We start from the raw sequence: 27,451 nt of genomic DNA on the forward strand, positions 1-27,451 counted from the left end.
GATATCTAGACTTGGATATGTCCATGGCATAAGAATAGTGAAAAAAATGAATTAATTTAATCTAAAACATTACATATCATAAAATATATAAGTTCCTGGCCTACATCTACTAACCTTTCAAAATAAGCTCCTTCATCAAAATTAAAATCCATGATAAAAAATGTTAGTAGCAAGAAATGTGCCAATAAGAAAGAAAACTAAAAATATTTAAACTAACACAACCATATAAATTAAATGGTTAGGCATCAATCCATAATAAACATAAGAAAACTTATGCATGATACATCTCACATTCCCCTAATTTAAAAATAAAAATAAAAAAAATCATAAAAAATAACTAAATTATAACTTTATTTTAAATTATTTATTATTAATTATAAAAATAATTAATATATGAATTAAACATATATACATTTTAAAAACATTTAACAATATTCTTAAGCATGGATATTCACCCCCACTTTACCATGAATTTTAGCTTCGTTACAATGCCACAGGTTAATACCATGGCTTATCAATACCACATGCCTAATATGACACATGTTGATATGCCATTTTCTTTAATTAATTAATTTGAGATAAATTAATTAAAAGAGAATAAATATATTGGAGATAAATCTTAATCTTTGATATATGAATACTAGCATATTCCATGGAGTTTATATCTCTACCATCCACCTAATAATTGTTGATAATTAAATTACAACTCTAAAAGGCATATTCTGAAATAGACATACTTATCTAGGTACATATTAATATTTCGAGCAATTATTTCAAATTTTTGCAGAATAATGAGTGAGAGGATGTTCACAAAATACTGAAAGAAATGTAAAATTATTAGATTCTATATTTTTTCATCTAAGTATATACCTTAGTACAAGCTACAAATATATTCACCAATTAAAACATGGATTGTAAATAATTTATTTTGGTAGACTCAATTTCCATTTGATAACGATTGCTGGTTAGTAACAATTTTGTGAGATTACAATGATCTATGAGGCATTGGAAAAGTACTCCCATAAGGAATATGTAACACAATGTAAGAAAATGTGAATAACAATATCAAACGTAGAGGGTTATATAAATATTGCAAATGGTTAAAAAGTTGATAGTTCACTATTGATTGAGATTTGTTGTTCTTATGAATAGAAACATATTTTGCAAGTGAGTGAAACAAGTTATGCCAATTTATAGTGACTTTCCTATGAAATACATCAATAAGTAGTAAATTCTTATAGTTGAGTTGATTGCTGTATTTTGAATAATTTATGTTTTTTTTTTCAAAGGAACGATTCATATTTTTTCTATTAAAAAGAGAGACTGGTTTTCGAGCCAAAACCCTTACATATTTCTTCCAACTCCATAGTGATTCTACTTTCAGATGTCCAAAACAATAGGAGCCTATGCTTATGGAATTTTTTTCCTACAATTCCGAAGAGGTGCCTATTATACTCTCTATAAAAGACTCCTAAATTCAAAACAAACCTACATAGCATCAAACAAACTTAAACAAGAAGGGTTAAAAAACAATTGACTAGCATGCTAATCTAGGCCCTCCATCAAACATGTGAGGTTCATCAATCAAACATGCCACTCCGAACCTTGGACTTTCTTTCCTTTTTTCCTTGTTAAGCCTTCGCTGACTTCATCCTTTGCTGATGTGATCTATACTGTAGTGGCATAATTTTCCTCCATCTCATCCAATTTACAATGCATGGCCGCCACTTCAGTCCTAAATTTGCTTTGAAACATATTGAATTTTATTTGTGTCAGCTCAAGTTTGGAGTTTATGAGCAACTAGAAAAATATGACTCACATCAAATTTCTCATTATCATGGGATGAAGAGCCATATTCTCCATCGAGAGACTGCACAATGACGAGACTTGGCACCTAAGAGGGGGCGTTCTTCTCAACACATGAATGTAGGCTTTTAAAACTAAGGCTATTTTGGTCTAATACCTCTTTTGCTCATTTCCCTCTGTAGAGTGAAATGTGGGTTACACAACATAATATAAACCTTAATGAGGCTGGAGCCAAACCTTTCATATCCTCCTTGACCAATGATAATCCCTATTTTAACATTTAATTGCAAGATTGGATCTCTCATTTCATATTTGCTTCGATTTTCTTGTTGAGAGTGTGGGTTGATACATAGAGGGGGAGGGATTAACACCAACATGAGGTGAATTAAATGAGATATTAGAGTCATTGTTCTCGACCTTTTAAAAGTGCATTCGATAATATAAATCAGGGAGGGCTCTAAACGCCTGTGCGCGTGCTACGCATGAATCGTATGCCATCTGTGGGTGCAATTTGGATAGGTGTACTGAGGTGATTGTTGGAAAATCAAGAGACTTATGTATTTAGATGATTTTCCTTATCTTGATAATTACTTGTGATATGTGGTGGCATTGTATTACTTTATCATATCTTTGTTCATCAAGCAATTACCAAAATAATGAAGATCGCAACAAGACAAAGTACACAAGATATAGGCTTCAAGCCAGGGTAAAACCCCTCCAAGGGGAAACCCATAAAATGCTTCTCTTATTCTTTAAAATTTGCTTACAAAAGAGACTTCCAAGACCTAAATACCAAATCTAACAACCTTCCATGCCCCAAGCCAACCCCCAACAAGATCTTCCTTGATTCAACTTCCAGAACTTCGATATTGCTTCGTTGGTGTTGCAACTTTGGCCCTTACAGTAGAATTTTGGCCCTGCAATTTCAACCTCCTACAACTACTTCATAATTTTGGCCTCCTGCAACTGGAAGCTTCACAAACCCTTACAAGGGAAGGAAAGAAATTCTTTGACAAACTTCAACTTCTGCTCCTCTTCTTCGTCCTCCAACTACTCTTCTTCACCTTTTCTATTGCATATTAAATTTGCTTGATATCAGTGACCAAATGAGTCGAGCTTCACTCCTTTATATAACCTTTCTTTAGGGTCAAATTCCCTCCCTTTAGATCGACTTGATCTACTCCTTGGGCTGACTTGGTATTGGGCTTATCCATGGTTTTTTCTCGAAAAATATATATATTTTTCTTCATTACAATGAGTCCAAATGGGACTATGACACGTGACCAATATTATTCTTTATCCTAGAAAAACCTAGAAGACCTAGAAGATCTAAAAGCACGAAGACCATGCTTTTGACTCAAACTTGAGTATGAAACTCATACTCCAAAATATATAATTTCCTTTTATTTTTTTATAAAGAATATGCAATGTAATGATTACAATTACATCATAATGCAGACCAAACCTAGTTACGATTTTGAACACTCCCTCTTAACTAGGGAGGTACTCATGGTACAAGGAATCCAATCTTGAAGAATTCTCATAAGAAGAATAAGATTGATAAGCCATATTTTTGTCAATAATATTTATCATAGCCAACACTATCCCTGAAGGCCTTAACTAGAAAAACTCAACTCTAATTATGAGCATTATGTTTAGAGTCTTTACGTGAGATGCCACACTATCTCTCAAGGCACATAGCCCATCTAGATGCTTGCAAGGTATGTCCTTTTCGGACTATTCTTATCTTAGATTCCCAAACATGGATCCTCAAAGAATATCCTTCCTCTTTGTAGGTTTTAACCCCGTACAGAAATTACCTGCATACGAATTATAAAACACATAAAATAAACAATGCGAAATCATAACACATAAAACACATATACACAGAGATTTTCCCCTGGATCCCAAAATTGGGACTACTAGCTTGATGTTTTCATTATGTTCCTTTCAATATTACAATACATATTTATACATGCTGAAGCATCCAATACCATGGGCACAAAACCATCGCGTCCAAAACCATGGACCGAAAACCATCTCGTCCAAAAACATGTGCAAAAAATCATGCACAAAACCATAGGTGGGTTCTCCCAACCTAACATAGGGTCCAAAACCAAAATTTTCCGGGGCGCTGCCTCGGACCCCATAAAGTGGGGTTACGGGTACACCTCAAACCCCCTGTTAACTATGTGGAAAGAATATAACACAACCCAACATTCTCCCACTTGTTGTTTTCTTTCCACAGGGGGCCACAAGAGAGCTTAGTCATTTTCCTAGCCCCGAAATGCCCATTGTCTCTCTACACCAAAAGAACTTCTCAGAGCTCACAGATTTTGTCAATGCATTTGCAGTATTCTTCAAAGTGTCCACCTTTACCAGCAACAACTTTTTGTCTTGTATCATATCCCTCACAAAGTGATACTGAACATCAATGTGCTTTATCATTGAATGATATGCAGGGTTCTTTGCCAAGAAAATTGCACTTTCGCTGTCACAGTCTATTCTTATAGCTTCCTGTACTAACCCCATACTTGAACACAATCTCTGCAACCAAACTGCTTCCTTGCTTGCATGAGTGGCTGCCATGTATTCTACCTCTGTAGTTGATAGTGCCACTACATATTGTTTCTTACTCATCCAACTGACTGCACCTCCAAATAGGTTAAACACATACCCACTTGTAGATCTTCTCTGATCCAGATCTCCAGCCCAGCGTGCATCAACAAAGCCACGAATATCCAACACCCTATCCAATCCTGGTCTTCCTTGGTAGCACAAACCATAATCACTAGTGCCACGAAAATACTTGAAAACCCGCTTCACTGCTGTCCAATGCTCCTTTCCTGGTTTTGACATAAACCTGCTCAATACTCCCATTGCATGTGCAATTTCTGGTCTAGTACAGACCATTGCATACATCAAGCTACCGATTGCACTTGCATATGGAACACGGGACATGTCCTCTTCCTCTTCTTGTGTCTTGGGACACTGTTCAACAGATAACCTCACACCTACAGGAGTAGGAACCTTCACCTGTTTACTATCCTGCATATTAAACCTCTGCAGTATTGTCTTGACATACTTCCTTTGGTTTAACTATAGCTTCCTATTTGCCCGATCTCTTTTAGTTTCCATGCCCAAAATATAGTTTGCAGCACCAAGATCTTTCATGTCGAATTTGGAGGACAATTGGGTCTTCAAATCCTGGATAATTTATTTGTCATTTCCAACCAGCAACATATCATCCACATACAAGACCAGATAAATAACTCAGTCACCAATTAATTTAAATTACACACAGTGATCTGCTTTGCTTCTCGTGAAGCCAAGTCCCCGTATAAATGTATCAAATATCTGATACCACATCCTTGGTGACTATTTTAATCCATATAAAGACTTCTTTAACTTGCATACCAGTTCTTTCTTACCCTTCACTATAAAGCCTTCAGGTTGCTTTATGTATTTTTCCTCTTCCAGATCCCCGTGAAGAAATGTTGTCTTCACATCCATCTTTTCTACCTCAAAATCAAAAGCAACAACAACAGATAAAAGTAATCTAATAGAAGTTACCTTGTCAACAACAGAAAAAATATCACTAAAATCAATTCCCGACACTTGGGAATAACCTTTTGCTACCAACTGAACTTTGTATTTCTCCACCTTTCCTTCTACATTTGTCTTCTTCTTGAACACCCATTTTCTGCCTATGGGTTTCCTTCCACCCGGCAACTCCACCAGATCCCAAGCCTCATTTTTGTGCAAAGATTCCATTTCATTAACCTTGGCCTCTTTCCAGAGTTTTCCATCCTCTGAATCCACTACTTCCTTCACAGTTTTGGGATCACCATCAGTAACAAACAAAGAAAAATTTGAACAGAAAGCAGATGGACTATACCTTTCAAGCTGCCTTCTTTCTCGAACTGATCTTCTCACAGCCGAAGTTTATGGCTCTTCATCTTCTGATTCCTCCTTTGCTGTAGAGTCTGATTCTTCCTCCTTTAGCTCAAACTCTATCTTCTCAGGTTCCTCTCGTTGGACTTCATGTTTAATAACATCTTTCAGCTCTCTGAACACCACATCTTAGCTGTACACAACCTTCTGTGTGACTGGGTTCCAAAGCTTAAAACCCTTAAAACCATCCTTATACAAAGATGCACTTTTCAGATTTACTATCCAACTTGGTTCGTTTCTCCTTTGGAGCATGTACATATGCATCACATCCAAATACCCTCAGATGTGAAAGAAAGGGTTTCTTACCAGTCCATACCTCTTGTGGAGTCTTATCCTCCAACATTGATGAAGGTGACCTGTTGACCAGGTAACTTGCAATATCCACCACCTCTGCCCAGAATTCCTGTCCTAACTCGGCACCACTGAGCATGCTTTTTGCCCTTTCCATCAACATCTTATTCATTCTTTCTACAACTCCATTTTGCTGAGGTGTATATGGAGTAGTATTCTGCCGTGCTATACCACACTTCTTACATAATTCTTCAAATTCCTTACTGCAAAACTCTCCACCATTATCTGTCCTTAGCACCTTTATCTTCTTCTCTGTTTGGTTTTCCACCAGAGCCTTAAATTCCTTAAACGTATCAAAGACTTCAGATTTCTTCTTAAGGAAATATATCCATGTATTCCTTGAAAATTCATCTATAAATGATACATAGTACACAGACTTACCCAGTGATGGAACCTTCACAGGTCCAAACACATCACTATGCACAAGTTCTAATATCTGTTTCGCCCTCTTACTACCAGAGGGGAAACTCACCCGATTCTGCTTTGCATATACACAATTTTCACAGAAATCAAAATCCAGAGAGCTATTACTCATACCTTCTACCATACCTTTACCATGAAGTATTCAAAGGCCCTTTTCTCGAATATGTCCAAGCCTTTGATGCCACAGCATGGTCTTGTCTCCAGAGACCACTAGATTTTTTGCTCCACTTTCAGGAACCACAGAACTATTGCACCCATCAATAACAGTGCTACCTTGCAGCTTGTACAGAGTTCCAATCCGAACTCCCTACCTTAATACCAGTTCTCCCCGAACCATCTTGCAGGTATCCTTCTCGAACACTGTTTTTACACCTGCATCATCCAACTTGCTAACAGAAATCAGATTTCTGGCTAATGCAGGAATATGTAGAACACTTGGAAGTGTTCTAACCCTTCCACCTTGCAACTTCAACTTTACTTTTCCGCGACCAACAATTATAACCTTCCTGTCATCCCCCAAGAAGACATTGCCACCGTCATATTTCTCATACTCGCAGAACCACTCTCTATGGGGAGTGAAGTGAAAGGATGCACCTGAGTCAATCAACCATGCCTCATGATCTACATGTGTACTTGAAGAAGCCAAGTACACATCCCCACCTTCATCTGAGATGGTTTTCGCCTCTGCAGAAGGAGCCTCATCAAATCCCTTTCCTTTTTCAGGAGCTTTAGATTTATAGTCCCTTTTGTAGTGCCCTTCCTTTCCACATTACCAACACACCACCTTTATAGGTTTTCCTGGAGATTTAGATCTCCCTCTATTTAGATCTCCCATTCGATGACTTATTTTTGTTTCTATTTTGGGACCATCCTCATACAGACAAGGAATCACCAATCCGACTCTCCATATTTTTCCGTCTCATCTCCTCCGTTAGCAAGGATGATACTATTTCATCAAAATGCAAGGCAATTGCATTACTACCTATTGCAATAACCAGACTATCCCACGAATTTGGTAGAGAACAAGACAAACTGATGCACTTATCTTCATTTGAAATTTTAATATCAACAGATGCTAACTAAATTACCACAGTATTAAATGCATTTAGATGCTTTGTCATCGAGTCTCCATTTTTCATCCTCCGGTTATACAACTTTTTTCGCAGGAACAGTTTATTCACCAGAAACTTAGATTGGTACGAAATCCCAAACTTGTCCCACAAAGCCTTCATCGTAGCTTCCCTGGATACATTCAACAATACTGAATATGAGACACACAATCGTATTGTGCTCTTTGCCTTCTGATCCAACTTCTTCCATTCTTCATCAGTCACTCCTGTTGGTTTAGTACCCAAATCTACCGCGATCCACTGGTCTTTATCCACCAACAGATCCTCCATATTGCGTTTCCACAACTCAAAACTCTGACCATTAAATTTATTGATCTCTATCTTTCCACTGCTCACCATCTTCTTTCACCACTAGAATTGATCTCGCAGATCTTCCACTGAACAGGGTCTACCATAGGCCCGAGCGAAACACCTCAGCAACAAAGGCGTCCCCTTGAAGCCAAAACAACTTTGATACCAAATGTAGGTTTTAACCCCGTACAAAAATTACCTGCATACGAATTCTAAAACACATAAAATAAACAATGCGAGAGCATAACACATAAAACACATATACATAGATATTTTCCCCTGGATCCCAAAACCGGGACTACCAGCTTGATTTTTCATTATGTTCCTTTCAACGTTACAATACATATTTATACATGCCGAAGCATCCAATACCATGGACCGAAAATCATCGCATCCAAAACCATGGACTAAAAACCATCGCGTCCAAAAACATGTACGAAAATCATGCACAAAACCATAGGTGGGTCTGCCCAACCTAACATAGGGTCCAAAACCAAAATTTCCCGGGGCGCTGCCCCAGACCCCATAAAGTGGGGTTACAGGTACACCTCAAAACCCCTGTTAACTACGTGGAAAGAATATGACACAACCCAACACTCTTCGACTACTCTTATCTTGGATTCCCTACCTCATCCCCAAATAGTATCAGTCAACAACTTCTTTCCCTAAATACTAAAGCTTACAACCTTCTATGCCCCAAGCCAACCCCCAACAAGATATTCCTTTACTCAACTTCCAGAACTTCGATACTTCTTCCTTGATATTGCAACTTTGGCCCCTACAATAAAATTTTGGCCCTACAATTTCAACCTCCTACATCTACTTCATAATTTCGACTCCTGCAACTAGTAGCTTCACAAATCCTAACAAGATAAGGAAAGATATTCTTTGAAAAACTTCAACTTTTGATCCTCTTCTTCGTCCTCCAGCTACTCTTCTTCACCTTTTCTATTTCATATCAAACTTGCTTGAGATGAGTGACCAAATGAGTCGAGCTTCACTCCTTTGTATAGCCTTTTCTTTAGGGTCAAATTCCCTCCCATTAGGCCGACTTGATATACTCCTTGGGCCGAATTGATCTTGAGCTTATCCATGGAATTTTCTTGACAAAATACATATTTGTATTCATTACAGTGAGTCCAAATGGGACTATCACACATGAATAATATTATTCTTTATCCTAGAAAGACCTAGAAGACGTAAAAGCACGGAGACCATGCTTTTGACTCAAACTTGAGTATGAAAACCATACTCCAAAATAAAATATAATTTCCTTTTCTTTATTTTTAAATACTATACAATGTCATGATTACAATTACATCATATTGGAGACCAAACCTAGTTACAATTTTGAACACCCCCTCTTAACTAGGGAGATACTCATGGTATAAGGAATCTCAATCTTGAATAATTATCATAAGAAGAGTCGAATTGATAAGCCATATTTTTGTGAAGCATCTTTATCATAACCAACACTGTCCCTGAAGGCCTTAACTAGACAAACTCATCTTTAATTATGAGCATTATGTTTAGAGGCTTTACGTGAGCTGCCACACTACCTCTTAAGGCACATAGCCTATACAAATGGCTACAAGGTATGTCCTTTTAGGACTATTCTTATCTTGGATTCCCAAACCTGGATCCTCAAAGAGTAAAGATCAACAACTTCTTTCCTTGGATTCTACAATCGATAAGAAGTTCCAACCTAGATGCTTATACAATCCTCCATACTCCATTCTTTCTTTATGTCCTTTACTAAGACTTATGACTGTTAGTCCTAGTCTAGTGCCTAACCCATAAAGACAAGAGCGATTTGATATCACTCCCTCTCAATCAGGGAAGAGATATCCACCAAACCAAGCTTACCTCTTAGGTACTCAATCTTTTTGTTTGGTAATGCTTTAGTCAATATGTCTACTACCTATTCATTAGTAGGTAGATAGTGCAACTCCATGACCCTATCTTTTACCAAGCTTCTGATGTAGTGGTACTTGTTGTTTATATGCTTCATCTTCGCATGAAACGCTGGGTCTTCCATTAATCTTGTGAAATTTTGATTATCACAATGTATCCATGTAGAGCTAAGTGGTCCTTGAAACAAGTCTGATAGCAACTTCCTGAGGCAAATTGCTTCTCGACAGACCTCGCTTGCAACAACATATTCAACTTCAACACTACTTAAAGCAATTGTATCCTACTTTCTTCTCATCCATGATACCATGGAAGATCCTAAGCTGAAGCATCCACCTGTTGTGCTTCTTCGATCTATCTCACTGCCACCCCAATCTGAATTTGTATATCCCATGAGTTGGACTTCATTACCAGTGTATCAAAGGTAGAGATATATAGTACCAAGTAAATATCTTAGGATATGCTTGGCTGAAATCCAATGACCATGTTTTGGCTCAACCTGAAACTGACTTAGGACATTTACTGCAAAAAAATGTTTGGCCTTGTGTTTACTAGATATATCTAGGACACAATCAATTTTCTGTAGCAAGTAGGATCCATCAGACTAGATTCTGAACTCCTCAACTTCTTTAATCGGTAATCATAGGAGTCATATTAGGCTTGCAATCCATAATGCCATACTTTTGAAGCATCTTGATCACATAATTACCTTGACTAAGATATATCTCTCTTAGATTCTGCCATACTTCTAGTCCCAAGTTATAATGCATAATACCAAGATCCTTCATGTTGAACTCAGCTGCTAACTACTTCTTGCATTCTTGAATTTGATGATCTACACTTGTGCCTAGTAAATCATCCACATATAAGAGTATGATAACAAGTTCACCTTGGAAAACCCTAATATAGGTTAGGATTTGCATTACTCTTGCTAAAACTAGGTCTTAATAGGTATGCATCCATTCTTGCATACCAAGCTCTAGGTGCTTACTTCAAGCCATATAGAGCCTTCTTTAATATGCAAACATGAGTCTTCCTCTGATCTATTTCAAATCCTTGAGGCTTCTCAATGTAAACCTCTTCATAAATGGTTCCATTTAGGAATGCTGTCTTGACATCCATTTGATGGATGTTCCATCCCATAGTAGAAACCAACGAAACTAGTGATCTTGTTGGTGTATACCTAGCTATGGGAGAAGAGGTTTCTTCGTAATCAATTCCTTATTTCTATGAGAAGACTCTTGCTACAAACCTTGATTTGTACTTGTCTATGCTCCCATCTACAATGTGATTTATATTTTAAATCCATTTTCAAGTGACTATAGATTTTTCACTTGGCCTTGGGACAATCTCCTAGACATCATTCTTCATTATGGACTGGTATTCTTCCTGCATGGCATTCCTCCACTCTTGATGTTTAGTTTGATCCAGTTCTTGGGGGGACACCCCCAAGATTTAAAAAATCGAAATGGATTTTTTTTTTTTGGGGGGGGGGGGGAGAGGACCCCAAGATCTGAAAAATTGAAATGCCAAAAGAAAATAGGAGAATACACAATAACAAAACCCCAAAGAAACTTTTTTATTAAAACAAATAATAACTGTAAAGACTACATTGTGTTGGACAATCTACCCTTTTACAAAATGTGACTTGTTACTTATAGCCTTTTTTGGTTACAATACCACAGGTAAATTCCATGGGTGGGTAAATACCATGGGTGAATGAATATCATTGGTTGATATCACATACAATACCATAGGAAAATACCATGGATGGATGCCACTTACAATACCATGGGTGAATACCATGGGTGGGTGAATACCATGGGTGGATGAATACCATGGGTAGATGCAATTTTCCATTAATATCATTCCTAACTCCTTAAGAAGCAATGGTCCCCATTGTGTGAATTTCCCTCCTAAGAAGTTCGTGTTGAATATGAAGAGCCACTAAAGAGAAGGATTTTGTGTGGTTAACCCATAACCATGATGAACGGAGATTCGAGGATAGAGATACCCTGTAATGCTTGTGACCAACTGTGATACTAACAGTGTGCAACCTAGCAAATGGAATTCAATGAAGTGTGGGTTTGTGGATGACCCATAACCATGAAAAATGAAGATCCGAGGATAGAGATACCCTGTAATGCTTGTGACCAACTGTGATACTAACAGTGTGTGGCCTTGCAAATGGACTTCGATGAAGTGCGGATTTGTGAATGACCCATAACCATGACAAATGAAGATCCGAGGATAGAGATACCCTGTAATTATTGTGACTAACAATGATACTAACAGTGTGTAGCCTAGCAAATGGACTTCGATGACAAGGATTTTGTGCAGTTGATCCATAACCGTGACGTTGATTGTTGATGAAGTAGCAGGTGCCTACATAACCTGGGGTGGGAGGGAAAGTCTCCAAAGAACCCAAGTTGGATGTTGCTATGATAAAACTGATGAATGTGAAGCAGGTGCCTACTAAAGTGGGGTGGGAGGGCACGTCTCTAAAGGGAACTCGCTCTGAATGCTGCTCCAGATTTAAAATGGGCATAATGTGGTCAATATAACTCAAAATATTTATTATAACCTATTTTTAGAAACATAATTACGATTTTTCATCTTCCCATGTATTTGAAATCCCTATTTGGACACTCTGGAAACTAAAATTCGCGCTGCAACTGTTTCGTCGTCACAAAAGTTCTGAAAAAATAACTGATTTTAAATCAGCGATATCTCCCTCACCTGAACTCCGATTCAACCAATTTTTTTTTGAAATTGGGTGATGTTTAAGAGGAGCTGAGATCTATAATAATTTTTATGAAATTATGCACAAAATTGCAAAAAATGATAGGAGTGTCGTTGTCCACGAATTGTCGTTAGAAACATTTTTGCAACACAACTGATTTTAAATCAGCGATATCTCCCTCATACGAACTCCGATTCAGCCTATTTGTTTTTTGAATTTGGGTATTTTTTGCAAGGAATCCAAATATATTATTTGTTTTTCTAAAATTTTCAGATCTAACATGCAACCTCGCCTCTCAAAATTCCTGCAAAAAAAATGAGAAAGCGAAAATTGTTCCTGCTTTGCCCAAGAAAGTGCTCTGTGGAGGTTGTAGCATGTGCATGAAGATTGTTGAATAAAATTTTGAAACTAAAATATGCCTCAAACCCTCATTCCCATGGAGTCGTAACCTGAATCTGATACCACTAATCCGGATCTTGGGGGGAGGCCCCCATGATATAAAAAATCGAAATGGATTTTGGGGGGCGGAGGCCCCCAAGATCTGAAAATTGGAAATGCCAGAAGAAAATAGGAGAATACACAATAATAAAACCCCATAGAAATTTTTTATTAAAACAAATAAGAACTGCAAAGACTACATTGTGGTGGACAATCTTCCCTTTTACAAAATATGACTTGTTACTTATAGTTTTTGGTTACAATACCACAGGTAAATTCCATGGGTGGGTAAATACCATGGGTGAATGAACACCATGGGTTGATGTAACATACAAAACCATGGGAAAATACCATGGGTGAATGAATACCATGGGTGGATGCCACTTAAAATACCATGGGTAGATTCCATGGGTGGATGAATACCATGGGTAGATGCCATTTTCCATTCGGATCATAGTTGCACCTTCATAGGAGGAAGGTTCTCCTTCAATAAGCCTTGTCATGTATGCCGCATATCCTGAATACCTCTTCGGTCCTTTACTTTCCCTGGAGGTCTTTGATGCTATATGTCCTTTTGCTTATTGAAGAGTAGTTTTCAACCAAACAAGATTCTTTCGATTTTCTAGAATAGTCACTTGTTGTATAGGCTCAAAGGGACCTTCAACATTTTCTTAAGTAGATGTATGCTCTTGACCATCATTGTCCCTAGAGATATACTCAAAGATAGGTATCTCTTCTTCATCAGAGTCAACCGAAATATCTCTTTATTTCTTGTAGGTTATGCTCTCATCAAAGATGATATCCTTTCTGACTTCATTTCGACAATTCTCCTTAATATAGATTATATATGCATTTGATGAAGCACTATATCCCACAAATATGCTCTTTAAACTGCTACGATCTAACTTCTTTCTCTTGTCCTTGGGTATATGAATATACACTTGGACACCTAAATATTCAAATATGATCCACACCTAACTTCTTTTCTGTAAATTCATCTTTCATAGTCATGTTGTTGAGAGTCCTATGAGGACTTCGATCCTGTAAGTAAATAATTATCATGCATGCCTCTCCACATAGGATTTTTCATGGTTTTTTCTCGACAAAATAACTAATTTTCTTCATTACAATGAATCCAAACGGGAAGGACATGGTTTTGACTCAAACTTGAGTATGAAACCCATACTCCAAAATAAAATATAATTTCTTTTTCTTTCTTTATAAAGAATATACAATGTCATGATTACAATTATATCATAATGAAGATTGAACCTAGTTACAATTTTAAAAAATGATAATGTCTAAAGCTAAAGAGTAATTATCTACCGCCAATCCATCAAAGCCTTCATTAATAGATAAATTGGAGCCTTAATGTTCCATAGATACACCTACTCATCTAACTTCACATGATCTAACTTATTTGAATGGCATTTAGTGTTATTAATTAAAACTTCTTTGCTATATGGGTGGGTCATGGCAATGAGGAATTAGATTTAATAATTAACAAAGGGGAGAGATGTGAGTATCCATTGTTTTCTCTTATAAACCAATAATGCTTTACATAATAACACCAATTCTTATAAATTTATATATTCATATCGTTTCTTGAGAATATATGTGTTTCTCATTATTCTAGTTTCATGCTTCATATAAAATTAAAATAACCCAGTTAATCATATAAATTACTAGGAAACTACTCTTTAGAGTTTTTGAAAAAAGTGTAATAAATAACATATAGCCACAAGGAGTTGGAATCGTAGTTGTCATATAAAAAGAAACAAGCGGGATAGCTACAGAGTAGCTAGTCATGCCCTCTTTGGAAAATGCATGCTTTAACTAACTCGTCATCAAATTATGAAAGAAAATTGCTAATTTACTATTTCAAAGTAGTTGTATCTTACGATACTTCAATAAGTTGATATAGTTTTTATTATTGAAGAAATATTTCATAGGAATAATCTATCCTAAGATACTTACCAAATGTGGTAAAATTAATGTTGCAAAATTGCCATTGTCTCATTCATGATTATTTGGGGGGGATATTATATATCCATCTGAGCCTAGAATTTGAAACTTGACATATTGTTTTTCCACATGAGAACGTATTTGATAGGCCATTTGAAATGCAGGATCTAGCAGGTGGTAGGAATAAAATTGATATAAATAACTGTTTTTTTACAGGTAAATAATCCATCAAAATTATTAATCTCTACTCCATAGAGGGTAAGTGTCACGACCCCTTGGTGGACACACAAGTGTAACAAGTCTAATCTCATCGAGTCAATGAGATGTGCAAAGCTCGCAAGGTTAATTGCAATGGAGAAACCGACTTGCGACTAATTAATTCCATACTACGCCTACAACAAATCTACTTTTCTTAACCATGTGATAATTACTTGCTTTGCAGAATTAACTTTCATTCATCAACACAAGCATATTTCTAACTTCATTAACATTATCTGTGGATTAAACAATTCCAACAACATAAACTAGAACCAAATCAAATAAACAATGCGTACAACAGTGAATATATGGAACGAGGAAAAACTGCCCTTGTATTATATTATAACAGAAATATCCAAATTACAATAGTTGAGCTGAACCCTTAGCTCGGTTCTTGGCATCGACTTAACAAGAACAGGCTGTGACCCTTATATATTACCAGAAGACAAAACCATCTTCTCCACAACTCACATGACTCCTTCTTGCCTTTCTTGCTTAGAGCGAGCTCATTCCATGAGCTTGGCTCGTCTTCAACCTTCACACATTTTTCTATGTTCTGTGTTGTGTCTTCGTTAGTTTTTCGAATGGCCCTTCTCCATTCTATTTATATGATTCCATACCCACGAACTGTTTCATTCCTTGTGGGTGTTCATACCGACCTTTGCTTCTTGAGACAACCTCACCGAAACCCTCAAATCGTATATCATTGGATCAGTTGGGCGCGCCATGTCTTTGGGTGGGTGTGCCTCAGCTTTGTTGGGCATGTTTCCTCATGCATCCACCACTCTCCATCATAACTCAAACATGTCATGCAAATTGGGTTGACCGTATTCGTTTGGGTGTGTCACCTTTTTGCAATTACCACTGGACTTCGATTTTTTGCCTCATCTCACCGACGCACCTGGGAACTCAGTTGAGATGTCGACTCGCTATGTGGTTTTGGGTGAACTCGAGGTGATTCATGGGAAATCATCATCCCCCACCATGATTCATTTATGTCCTTAGAAATTCGTGCATAGCAACCACTTTTGCCTCCAACTGCTCGATCTACCTCTTCCATCTCCACAACAAATCTTCTACTTCCCATCCATCTTCCTCCAATGCATTCTTCCAACAAACACAATATTCTCTTCTTCTTCACTCGATACAAACCTTCAAATTTCGTATTCAAAGACTTCGACATCCCATTCGACCGTAGAAACTTCTCCTTCATCATCTTCACGAAGACCATGTCCCTATATTTTAATTGCGTGTCACGTATATCCCTGCTTTCCCACTTCTTCATTCATTCCTCAACATCTATCAAATTCACTTGAGTTAAATCCATTGTATCCTCCCATGCTGCCAAAAAATTCAATGCAGGAGGACTTCTTTAAGATCGCCTCAACAATATTGTAAACGGCGAAATGGACATCTACCCATTGACTAGCTCGAACAGGCTATATCCTGTCGCCAAACTCTTCTATAGGTTATAGCTAAACTAAGTTGTGTCCAACAAATCCAACCAATTATTCTGATCAACCCTCACAAAGTGCCTCAAGTAGTCTTCCAACAACTAGTTGATATGCTCGGCCTCATCATCTGTCTACGAATGGAAACTCGAATTGAGTAGCAACTTCGTCCCAACATGCATGAACAATGTGGTCCAAAAATTCCCATTGAACCTCGTGTCTCTGTCTGACACAATACTCAACGACAATCTCCAGTACTTCACAACATTCCTGAAGAATAACTTGGATGTCTTCTCTACTCCACAAGGTATCTTCATTGGTACAAAGACAACATATTTGGAAAAATGATCCACAATGACCATGATCCCATTATACCCTTACACCTTCGATAACTGTGTGATGAAGTCCATTGAGACACTTGTCAACGACCTCTCTGGAATCGGTAAAGGTTGCAACAAACCTCCTTATTATCTGGTGTCTTATTTGTCTTGGTTAAAAATGACACATGTCTAAGCATACTCCTCTACATCCTCCCTCATCCATTCCCAGAGGTAACCTCTCTCAAACAAGGCCAAAGTATGACGTTGCCCTAGGTGGCTAGCCTATGGCAAATTAGGAAACTCCTTCAAGAGATTCCTCCTAAACGCTAATGTCTGAGGAGTATAGAGACAATCACCATAAAATAAGAGTCCATATCGCATGAACAACTTCCTTGAATTTCCTTCCTTCAACAGCTTCAAAATTCTCTTTGCCTAAGTATTGGTATCCAACCCTCCACGAATTTGACTTTTCAACTATTCATTCATTTGAACCCAACTTCCTCTTGGTATAGAGCAGTCTTCTCCTTCCTCAATTGTGGCCTACTGCGCCTTCCTGCTAAGGGCATCTACCATGGTATTGAGTCTGCCTAGCTTATACTTTGTCATATCAAATTTGCAAAGAAGTCCTGTCAACGTGCTTGTGTTTTCTGATAGCCTTGGCTGAGATGAAAAGTAACTTGTTGCAACATTGTCCGTCTTGACAACAAACAACTTCCCATTCAAGTAATGTCTCCATACATGAAGGAAAGGATGACCACACTCATATCCTTATCATGAACCAAGTACCTTCGTTCTCCATCCTGCAACTTCCTACTTTCGTGAGCCATCAAGTGTCCTATAATGTACATCCAATTTTGATTTTTCCCTTTATGGAAGAAAATCAATATGGCTATTTAATATATCCAATTGTTAATTTCCTTGTTATTTCTTAAACAAAATTATCATTCTTCCTTCACAATACTTTGTTGCATATAAACGAAAACACCCATTTCCAACTCTTGTAGCTTGTAAAAATCTTATTGATTAACTTGATATAAGTGTTATTTTTACTAAGAAATGTTATGCCCTTGGTGAAATAAATTTATATTTAGACTTCTATGATTTTATAAGTTTGAAAAATGGTTGAAAGATTGAAAAATAAAGTTCAGAGATTTTTATGAGATTGCGAATATTTGTTATGATCAATGAAACATTATTGTTTTAAATTATTGCTATCTTTGAAAATACAAGAGGAGCCACCACGTGAGTAGTTAGGGTCCCAACTGTTAGGAAACAATTAGAATAAGTTATGGTCCAAGAAAGAACATGGATACAAAAAAAAGAAAAATCCTCCATTTTTGCAGAGGATGATTTTCCCTACCACCAGATGATCATGACTGGAGAAAATTGTCATGGGTGGAAGATGATTTAGAAAAACAAGATTATGGGAGAGAAAGGCATTATGGAAATCAAAACTAGGTTCCAGTGGGAGATAAGTATTGGACCTGTGTAAGTAAAGTATTCAACCCAGGTTTAGCAGGACGCCATTAGGGCTTGAGGAGGTGAATCTGTGAAAATTACTGATTGGTTTCCTGAGAGAAAAAGAGTCTAGAGTTCGAGGGAAGTTGTTGAGACAACAATTCATTGATTGGGAGGTGTGTGGAAACTCCTATTGTATTCTCAAAGATTCAGATAAGTAAATGGGTTATTAGTTATAATGTGTTGAATTAATTATGTCTATATTTATTTTTATTTTTAAGTAGGAAGTAGAGGCAGTTGAAAGTATCTATGGATGTAAGCCTTTGCTTATAAAATAACAAGGTTAACTCTATAATAAATATCTTCCATGAGAATGATTCTATATAGGAAACTAGGGTCAACCAAGTGTTTGTTTATGGTAAACAAAATATTTATTTTGATTTTGAAAAACCAATTGTGTACTAAAACCATGAACCCAGTGGGAGAAAATTGTCTTAGATATGATTTCATAAAGAAGTATTTATATATGTATGTATAAATAAGTATGTAACCACATGTTACAAGGTTAACATGACCTTGGAATAGCTTTGAAAAGACAAAAAAATGTCTTTCTAGCCATTCCTTAACCAATGTGTAGTCCTTGTCAAGTGACAAATCCTTCAGAGAATAAATGTCCAGAGACCTAGAATCCAAGAGTCATGTACTCTAGCTCCTGTAGCAAAATAGGGCCTCCTATAGCACCTTTTGCAGCACTCTTGTAGCACGTGTAAACTTGACCAGATTTGCTCCAAAAGCTTGGTTTTTATCTCTTAGGCTTGAATCATGACACCTAGGCTCTTAATCCATGATTGAGTAATACCAAAAGACCTCTTAAGCCTTGCCTCTTCTCCATTGTAGCTCACCTCTGCAATTTGGATTAGTGGACAGATTCATGACTTGAAGAGCATAATGATGATTTTCATGATTACTTTATGAAGCACCTTGTGAACTCTATTGAAAAAATATATCTTGAATGCAGTGATTGAAGAATGATTTCATAGACTAGGATTCCTTTTGATGTACCATTTACACTCTGAAAATATGTTAATGCTTACATTTCTACAAATATGGTTAATATTTACATTCATGCAAAGTATAATAGTCATTCCTTTTTGCAAAAGTAACTAGGATTTCCTCTCTGCAAAAGTAATTAGGTTTCCTTTATGCAAATAGAGTAACATTTTCATTTTTGCAATTAGTTTAGGCTTGGATTTCACCACATTCACTTCATTGCATAAGATCAACGAAAGAATGACACATTGCATGTTGCACATATAATGTCGACACCTCTTAAGTTTATACAAACCCCAAGTTGATCATTTAAGTTTATAGCCTTGGGAGTTGCAACATTCTTGTTGCAATATTGAGGCTCATCAACATGTCCGGGGGATTGAACTTTCGATCACCTAGATACACAAGGGCTCGCCGAAATGATTTTTTACAATTGTACTATCATTCGCTAACATCATACATAGCTTGTTGACGACTAACTCACAAAGATAAAACATATCACAAAGTGGGATTTGAACCTAGGTGGGAAGGGTAACAACTTTTCCTCAGAACCACTAAAGCTAAACCTGGTTGATGGTATAAAACCAACATATATCCATCTTAATTCCAGATCTACCAAGTACCAAGAGCGATCAAATCTCCCAAGGCACAAACCTCTTTTTGAATGCAAAACTTGAGAAAAGGTTTGCACCTTGAGAGATGTGATTCCTCTTGACGCTTAGTAGATATGAAGTTAAGATGAATTTATGCTAGTTCTTAATAATACTATTTAGATTATATAAATTTCACATCTCTATACATAAGAATATTTTTATTTCTAATTGCGCCGAGAGATGCTTTCCAACCTAGTATGGAAGATATGTTGTCATGTCCTCTCCTGCAATGTTATGCAAACATTTTGACTTAGTCAAATTGCAGAAAAAATAATTAAATAAAAACAAAATTAATAAAATAAAATAAAAAATATAATTATATAGTTTTTGCAACTAATTTTCGGATAAATCACATTAGCTATATTTGATGATTGACTTTTCAAACCTACTAATGAGGATGAACCTGTTCGAAACATCAACCATCAAGTATTGCTAATGTGATTTATCAGAAATTTAGCTGCAAAAATCAATATGGATAAAAAAAAGGTCTGAGATCAAATAGTATAATCATTAATTAAAACATTTTGACTTGTCAAATTACATTTAAAAATAAATAAAAATAATTATAATTGTAATTACAATTAGAATTACAATTGTAATTACAATTACAATTGTAATTACAATTACAATTGTAATTACAATTACAATTACAATTACAATTGTAATTACAATTACAATTGTAATTATAATTACAATTACAATTGTAATTATAATTACAATTACAATTACAATTAATAATTAAACCATGCTAGATCCACCTTAACTCTCGATCTATCAAGTGGCGAGAGGGATCAAATTTCTTGAGGTGAAAACCCCTTTTAGAGTGAAAAGAGATTTGATCCCTCTCAACACTTGGTAGATCCAGAGTTAAGATGGATAAGAGATTTGATCCCTCTCAACACTTGGTAGATCCAGAGTTAAGATGGATCTAGGCTGGTTTTATTAAAATCCTAATAAATATAGTTACATACATATGCATTTGACATCTTTTTTTATATGTTTAATAACTTTTTAATTTATTTTTTAATGTGATATGCATAGCACTGATTTTGTTTTAGAGAGAGAGATAAAAGAGTGTACTCTTAGGAAAATAGTTTATTGTGGATATTTTTTTATATGTTTATTAATTAAATTTAAATAGGAAATTATGAAATATAATGATTACGACGATGCATTATTATTTAATTTATATGGTAAAATGAATCTTAATTTATAGTTTTTATTTATATTTTATATTTATTTCACAATTTTCTATGTATAAAGATATTCTTATTTCTAATTATATGTTTATTAATTAAATGTATTAGGTATTTATTTGTTTTCAAATAAAATGGCTACAAATATGAATCATTAGTTATTATTATTTAAAGTTACAATATAGCAAATTGAATTGAATTGATTTATTATTTTTATTACTTTTTAAATTGAGTCGATATTATGTTTTATTATTATTATTTTAATCTAAAACTTTATTCTAGGGACACTACAACATCTCTTTCATACTAGGCTATAGATTGGCTCTGTGTGTAATAATTCTTAGTCAAAGAAGCATGATTTTAGTTGATCCTAAACCATTGCATAATTAAATTTTACCCAATCTTTCCTCCAATGCAAAAGCTTCAACTTTGGTTGTTGAGTCCTCTGAAATATAATGCTTACGAATACAAGTCATTATCTTAATTTATAACTGCTATTTATATTTTATATAGATTTCACATTTCTCTATGTATAGAAATATTCTTATTTCTAATTATAGGTTTATTAATTATTTATAAATTTAAATTATATGTTTTCAAATATCATGGCTACAAATATGAATCATTATTATTTAAAGTTAAGCATAGCAAATTGAATTGAATTTATTATTTTTATTACTTTTTAAATTGAGTCGATATTATGTTTTATTATTATTATTTTTGATCTAACTCTTTATTCTATAGACACTGCAACATCTCTTCAATATAAGGCTATAGAATGTGTTTTGACACAATAATTATTACTCAAAGAAGCATGATTGTAGTTGATCTTAGACCATTGCATAATCAATTTTTACCCAATCTTTACTCAAATGCAAAAGCTTCAACTTTAGTCATTGAGCCTTATGTCTCACTTATGACCTAACTTGCTCGATAGAGTTTTTACGAGGTGAATGGTCATAAGTTGGTGTAATAGAGTAGAAAGATTGCGTTGTTATTTAAGATTACGAATCTAAAATCCATCTTAACTCTAGATCTACCAAGTGCTAAGAGGGATGAAATCTCTTTTCACTCTAAAAGATGCTTGCACCTCAAGAGATTTGATCCCTCTTGGCACTCGGTAGATCCAGAATTAAAATAGATCTAGATTGGTTTAATTATTAATTATAGTTATAATAATAATAATTATTATTTTATTTTTATGTAATGTGTTCTAATCAAAATGTTTATATATATATATATATATATATATATATATATTTATATAATTTAAATGAGTCAAAATTTTTACATGATAAGATAGAACATTGCAACATTTTTTTCAAATCAAGCTGAAGAACACCTCTCAACACAATAATATTTATTAAAGATGAGAAAGCTAAATATATTTCTAATAAACTAAATTTATTTGGATTACGTAAAAATAATTAAGATTTTGGATTACGCAAAAATAATTAAGAAAGAGAATATTTTGATAGATACCAATGAGTTATAAAAATGTCCCTAACAAAATTGAACATATTAAAAAATAAAAAACAAAAAATCCTAACATACCAACATTAAAATATCAAAACATCTTAACATTGGATTAAGATGATAACCTTAAAAACTTGACATAGAAATTCCTTATAAATGAAACATAAAATTTATTTTCTCACCATTTTATATATAAAGTTCAACCATCTAAACTTTCTGAAAAAAAGTTCAACAATCTAAAACTATAGAAAATTAATATAATACATAAATTCATTATTTCGCAAGCGTAAATATAATATATTTCTATGGTAGTACACTAAGCACACCTGCTAAAGCAACTTCCAACGATTAGTTGACAAAGGCAATTTTACAGTCAACTAATTGCACCTAATAAAATGAAATTTACAATAGTTAGTTGACCGTAGGCAATATCGTGGTCAACTAACTGCACCCAACAAAACAGAAAACGGTATTTCCAGACGTGAAAATAGAAAATGATAATTCAAGATAAGCCACATTTAGCACATACGGTAATTTGCACAACGAACCAATCGTCATGACTAAAAATTCAATAGTCATCATACATAAAGTCACTCCTCATGATTGCAATAATGACGAAATGTGCTATATTCATATGATGATTAAATAAATCAAGATTGCAATAATGACGAAATGTGCTATATTCATATGATGATTAAATAAAGATTTATTTATTGGTCCTTTCCAATCCAAGAATCCAACGATTGATTGAGCATTGACTAGCGATTAATTCTGATGTGACTTTTGCAATCTCTAATAGATAAGATAGTGACTTTTGCAATCTCTAATAGATAAGATAGGCATTGTTTTTTTTTTTTTTTTTTAATCTTATTAATAATAAGATGGTGGTGAGAGTTTGCAATGTAACTTCCGGAGAAGATGTTCCTATGGCAAACGCATTGGACACGGCGAGGAAAGTCCTTGTTGGGCGAGTTCGTGGTAGAAACTATTCGGTGGAGCGTCTTCGTCAATGGACCATGGAAATTTGGGGCTCTTTGTTGAAGGAACTCCCTGTTATTAGGGTCTTGGCCAGAGGTTGGTTTGCCCTCCGCTTTCATAGGGAGGAGTACACGGACTGGATACTATCTCGATACTGGCATATAGAGTTAGCTCCTGTACTACTCAAGAGATGGGATCCTCTCTTCGATCTGGAGCGCGAACAGTTGGGCGCAGGACCTATTTGGGTTAGACTTCCTGGTTTGCCCATGCAGTTTTGGACCCCCCAGGTTTTCAAATGCATCGGCGACACGCTGGGGACTTACCTTGAGCACGATCAGTCCTATGAAAAAACCGGAATTATGACCATGGCAAGGATTCTGGTCCACCTTGATACCAGGGAGGGACTTGAAGAAAAGATCACATTACACAGGCGACATTTCTCTCGTAGACAGCTCCTGGACTATGAAGGAGTCCCATTCCGGTGTAGGAGGTGCCACAAAGTGGGTCACCTATACAAGGACTGTCCGCTACTTGCATCGTCGACAACAGAGACCTCTCGAGGGGCAAAACATCATATCTCAGAGGAGCAGAACATGGGTGACCAGCAACAAGGACAGGCACCACCAGAGGCTGCTATTGGAGCCACACAGAAGGCAAAGAATCAGCGAAAGACTCCTCCCTCTCCTCCTCGTACGCGCTCCAAATCAGCTGCGGAATCAGCTCCTCATCCGGGTAATGAATCTATTCCCATAACCTCTGTTATTTTATCAGATGTTATGTTTACTTCATTGCATACTCCATTGTCACCTCCTACCACCTCCCTCTGTTCTATCCCTACCATCTCATGCACCATCATCCCCCCTCCCCCCACTTTCTCTACCACTCCTACCTCACACCCGAGCAATTCTACCCCGCCCTCATTTACATCCTCTCCTTTTGGGGCAGGATCTCATCCCTACAACCTCAGATCCAGAACTCGGCACATTTTGCCTCACCTTGGTTTGGGCCACTCTCCCGGAAAGAAATATTTAAAACCCACCAAAGGACACCCTGATGTAGCTCAGGGTTGGCAATCCACTATTGAAAGGGCACTTAGAGCAATTGAGCCCTCTATCCATGTTTCCCCATGATCTGGCTCTCCTTCAATTGCAGGGACTAGCCAACCCCAAAAAGAGATTGGCTCTAAAACGTCTTTTGCACAACTCCAACTGTGACATCCTTCTCCTCCAGGAAACCCTTGGCACATCTGACATCATATCCAAAACCCTACACTCCATCCTCCCGGGCTGGTATTTCCAGGGATTGGATGCGGTTGGCAGATCAGGGGGTCTTGCTATGGGAATCAATCCCAAAACTGTCAAGCATATTTCATCCTGGGGCGGTTTGGGTTTCATTGGTATGGATATATTTGCGAGTGAACTGGGGATCCTGTTAAAAGTGATTAACATATATGCTCCTAACCAGAACAGACTTGAGTTTTGGCACACTATGTTGGACCATTCTCTTGTCACGGGTACCACCATTATCGATGGAGATTTAAACTTTTCATTGGGAATGGAGGAATCATGGGGCCATCACTCACAGATTGACCCATTATCGGACCAGATGAGCACACTACTGGATACTTTCAAACTAGTTGATGTTCCCATGAACAAGAAAATGCCCACATGGCATAACAGAAGGATTGGAGAGGCTACCCTGGGTTGGAGACTGGATCGGTTTTTGATACATGAAGACCTTCTCCGTACCCTTCCCCTATACAGGCAATGGGTTGGAACTGGAGGACTATCTGATCACCTCCCCATATATCTACAAATCTCTGGACCATCAAAAAAGCCTCGTGCCCCCTACAAATTCTTTTCTGGATTCCTTAAAGACCCAGAATACATCAACTTGGTAACAGAATTTTGGCGGGCACAACCCCCTCTCAGGGAGCAGAGAATGGCAGCAAATTTCTGCGGGCGACTAAAAAGACTCAGGACTATCACAGAGGAATGGTCCAAAAAGAAGAAAAGGAGAGATGAACAGAACCTGAAGGATATTGAAGTGCAGATAGCCCAACTCACGGATGAAAAGGGGCTTGGTTACTTAACAAATGACACAAAGCTCTAGCTGATGAATCTAGAAAATCAAAAGGCAAAGATTCTACTTGAAAAGGAAGAGCCGTGGAGGCAAAAAAGCAGGGCTATATGGCTCCAAGCTGGAGATGGAAACACTAAGTTTTTCCACAATTTTTCCAATGGTAGGAAGGCCACTAACACCATTTGGCAGCTGCCTTGTGAACAAAATGGATGGGCCTCCACCCACCCTCAATTAGCCAGGATGGGGAACACATATTTCAAAAATCAATTCACAGCCCTGGCAGCCATCACTCTCCCGGATATCATTAACCTGGCTGGACACTTCCCAAGGTTTGTTGATCCGGATGCAGCGGAAGACCTAATACAACCTGTAACAATGGAGGAATTGGAGGGCACACTAAAATGGTTCAAGAAGGACAAAAGTTCTGGTCCGGATGGTTGGCCAGTTGAATTCTACACTACATTTTTGGATCTACTAGGACAGGACCTGCTGGCGGTCATTGAAGAAAGTAGGACTACTGGGCACATCCACCCCCCCTAAACTTCACCTACTTGGCTTTGATCCCTAAAACCGACTCACCAACCTCTTTTAATGACTTCCGTCCTATATCACTTTGCAATTGCCTGTACAAAATTATCTCCAAAATCATAGCCAACCGCATAAAGCCCATTTATCCAACCATATCTCTCAGGAGCAATTTGCTTTCCTCCACCATAGACACATTCAAGATGCTATTGGCTCTGCCCAGGAAGCCCTACACTCCATTAAGCTTAAGAAACTCAAGGGACTTACCCTCAAAATTGATCTATCAAAGGCATTCGACAAAGTGAGCTGGTTATACATCAAAATGATAATCACACATTTGGGTTTTCCTCCGGCTCTCATCAACTGGATTATGGGTTGCATCTCCACTGTATCGTTTGCCATACTCATCAATGGGTCAGCCACTACCTCCTTTCATATTGACAGAGGAATAAGGCAAGGATGCCCACTATCACCGTTACTATTCCTCTTAGTTATGGAAGGATTGAGCCGATTGATTGACTCTGAGAAAAGAAGGGGGGGTCTCAGAGGACTAAAAATTGTGGATCACTTCAATCTGACTCATCTACTCTTTGTGGATGACATATTAATATTCTTGAGTGGTAGTGTTCTGGACACCACATCATTGTATGAGATTCTAAATCTCTTCTGCAGAGAAACGAGAATGGAAATTAACAGAGATAAATCCACCATCTCATTATCTGATTGTACACAATAGGAATCACAACTCTCCCTACAAAAATTTCCATTTCTTGTTACTGAGCTGACGGAGGGGCTCAAATATCTGGGTTTCAGGCTAAAACTTGATGGGTACAAAATTGCTGATTGGACCTAGCTTATCACTAAAGTGGAGAAAAGGATAAATTGCTGGTGTCACATGTTCCTATCTAGGGCAGGAAGACTTATACTTATCAAATCAGTCCTAGAAGCCACCCCTGTATTTTGGATGTCACTGGCCTGGATTCCAAGAGGGG

At 36.7% G+C, this 27,451-nt stretch overlaps 1 protein-coding gene across 1 annotated transcript; it reads left to right on the forward strand.

The window, feature by feature from the left end:
- Positions 1 to 23,755: 23,755 nt before the first annotated feature.
- Positions 23,756 to 25,964, forward strand: LOC149251972 (uncharacterized). The gene is made up of 2 exons (XM_089454042.1): positions 23,756 to 24,625; positions 25,005 to 25,964. Exons 1-2 carry the CDS (start codon positions 23,756 to 23,758, stop codon positions 25,962 to 25,964), a joined length of 1,830 nt encoding a protein of 609 aa, XP_089310168.1.
- The last annotated feature ends 1,487 nt before the right edge of the window (positions 25,965 to 27,451 follow it).

The sequence above is a fragment of the Pinus tabuliformis genome, chromosome 7, assembly GCF_031772625.1.
Source record: "Pinus tabuliformis cultivar Carrire ecotype Pingquan chromosome 7, CPIR1, whole genome shotgun sequence".
NCBI lineage: Eukaryota > Viridiplantae > Streptophyta > Pinopsida > Pinales > Pinaceae > Pinus > Pinus tabuliformis.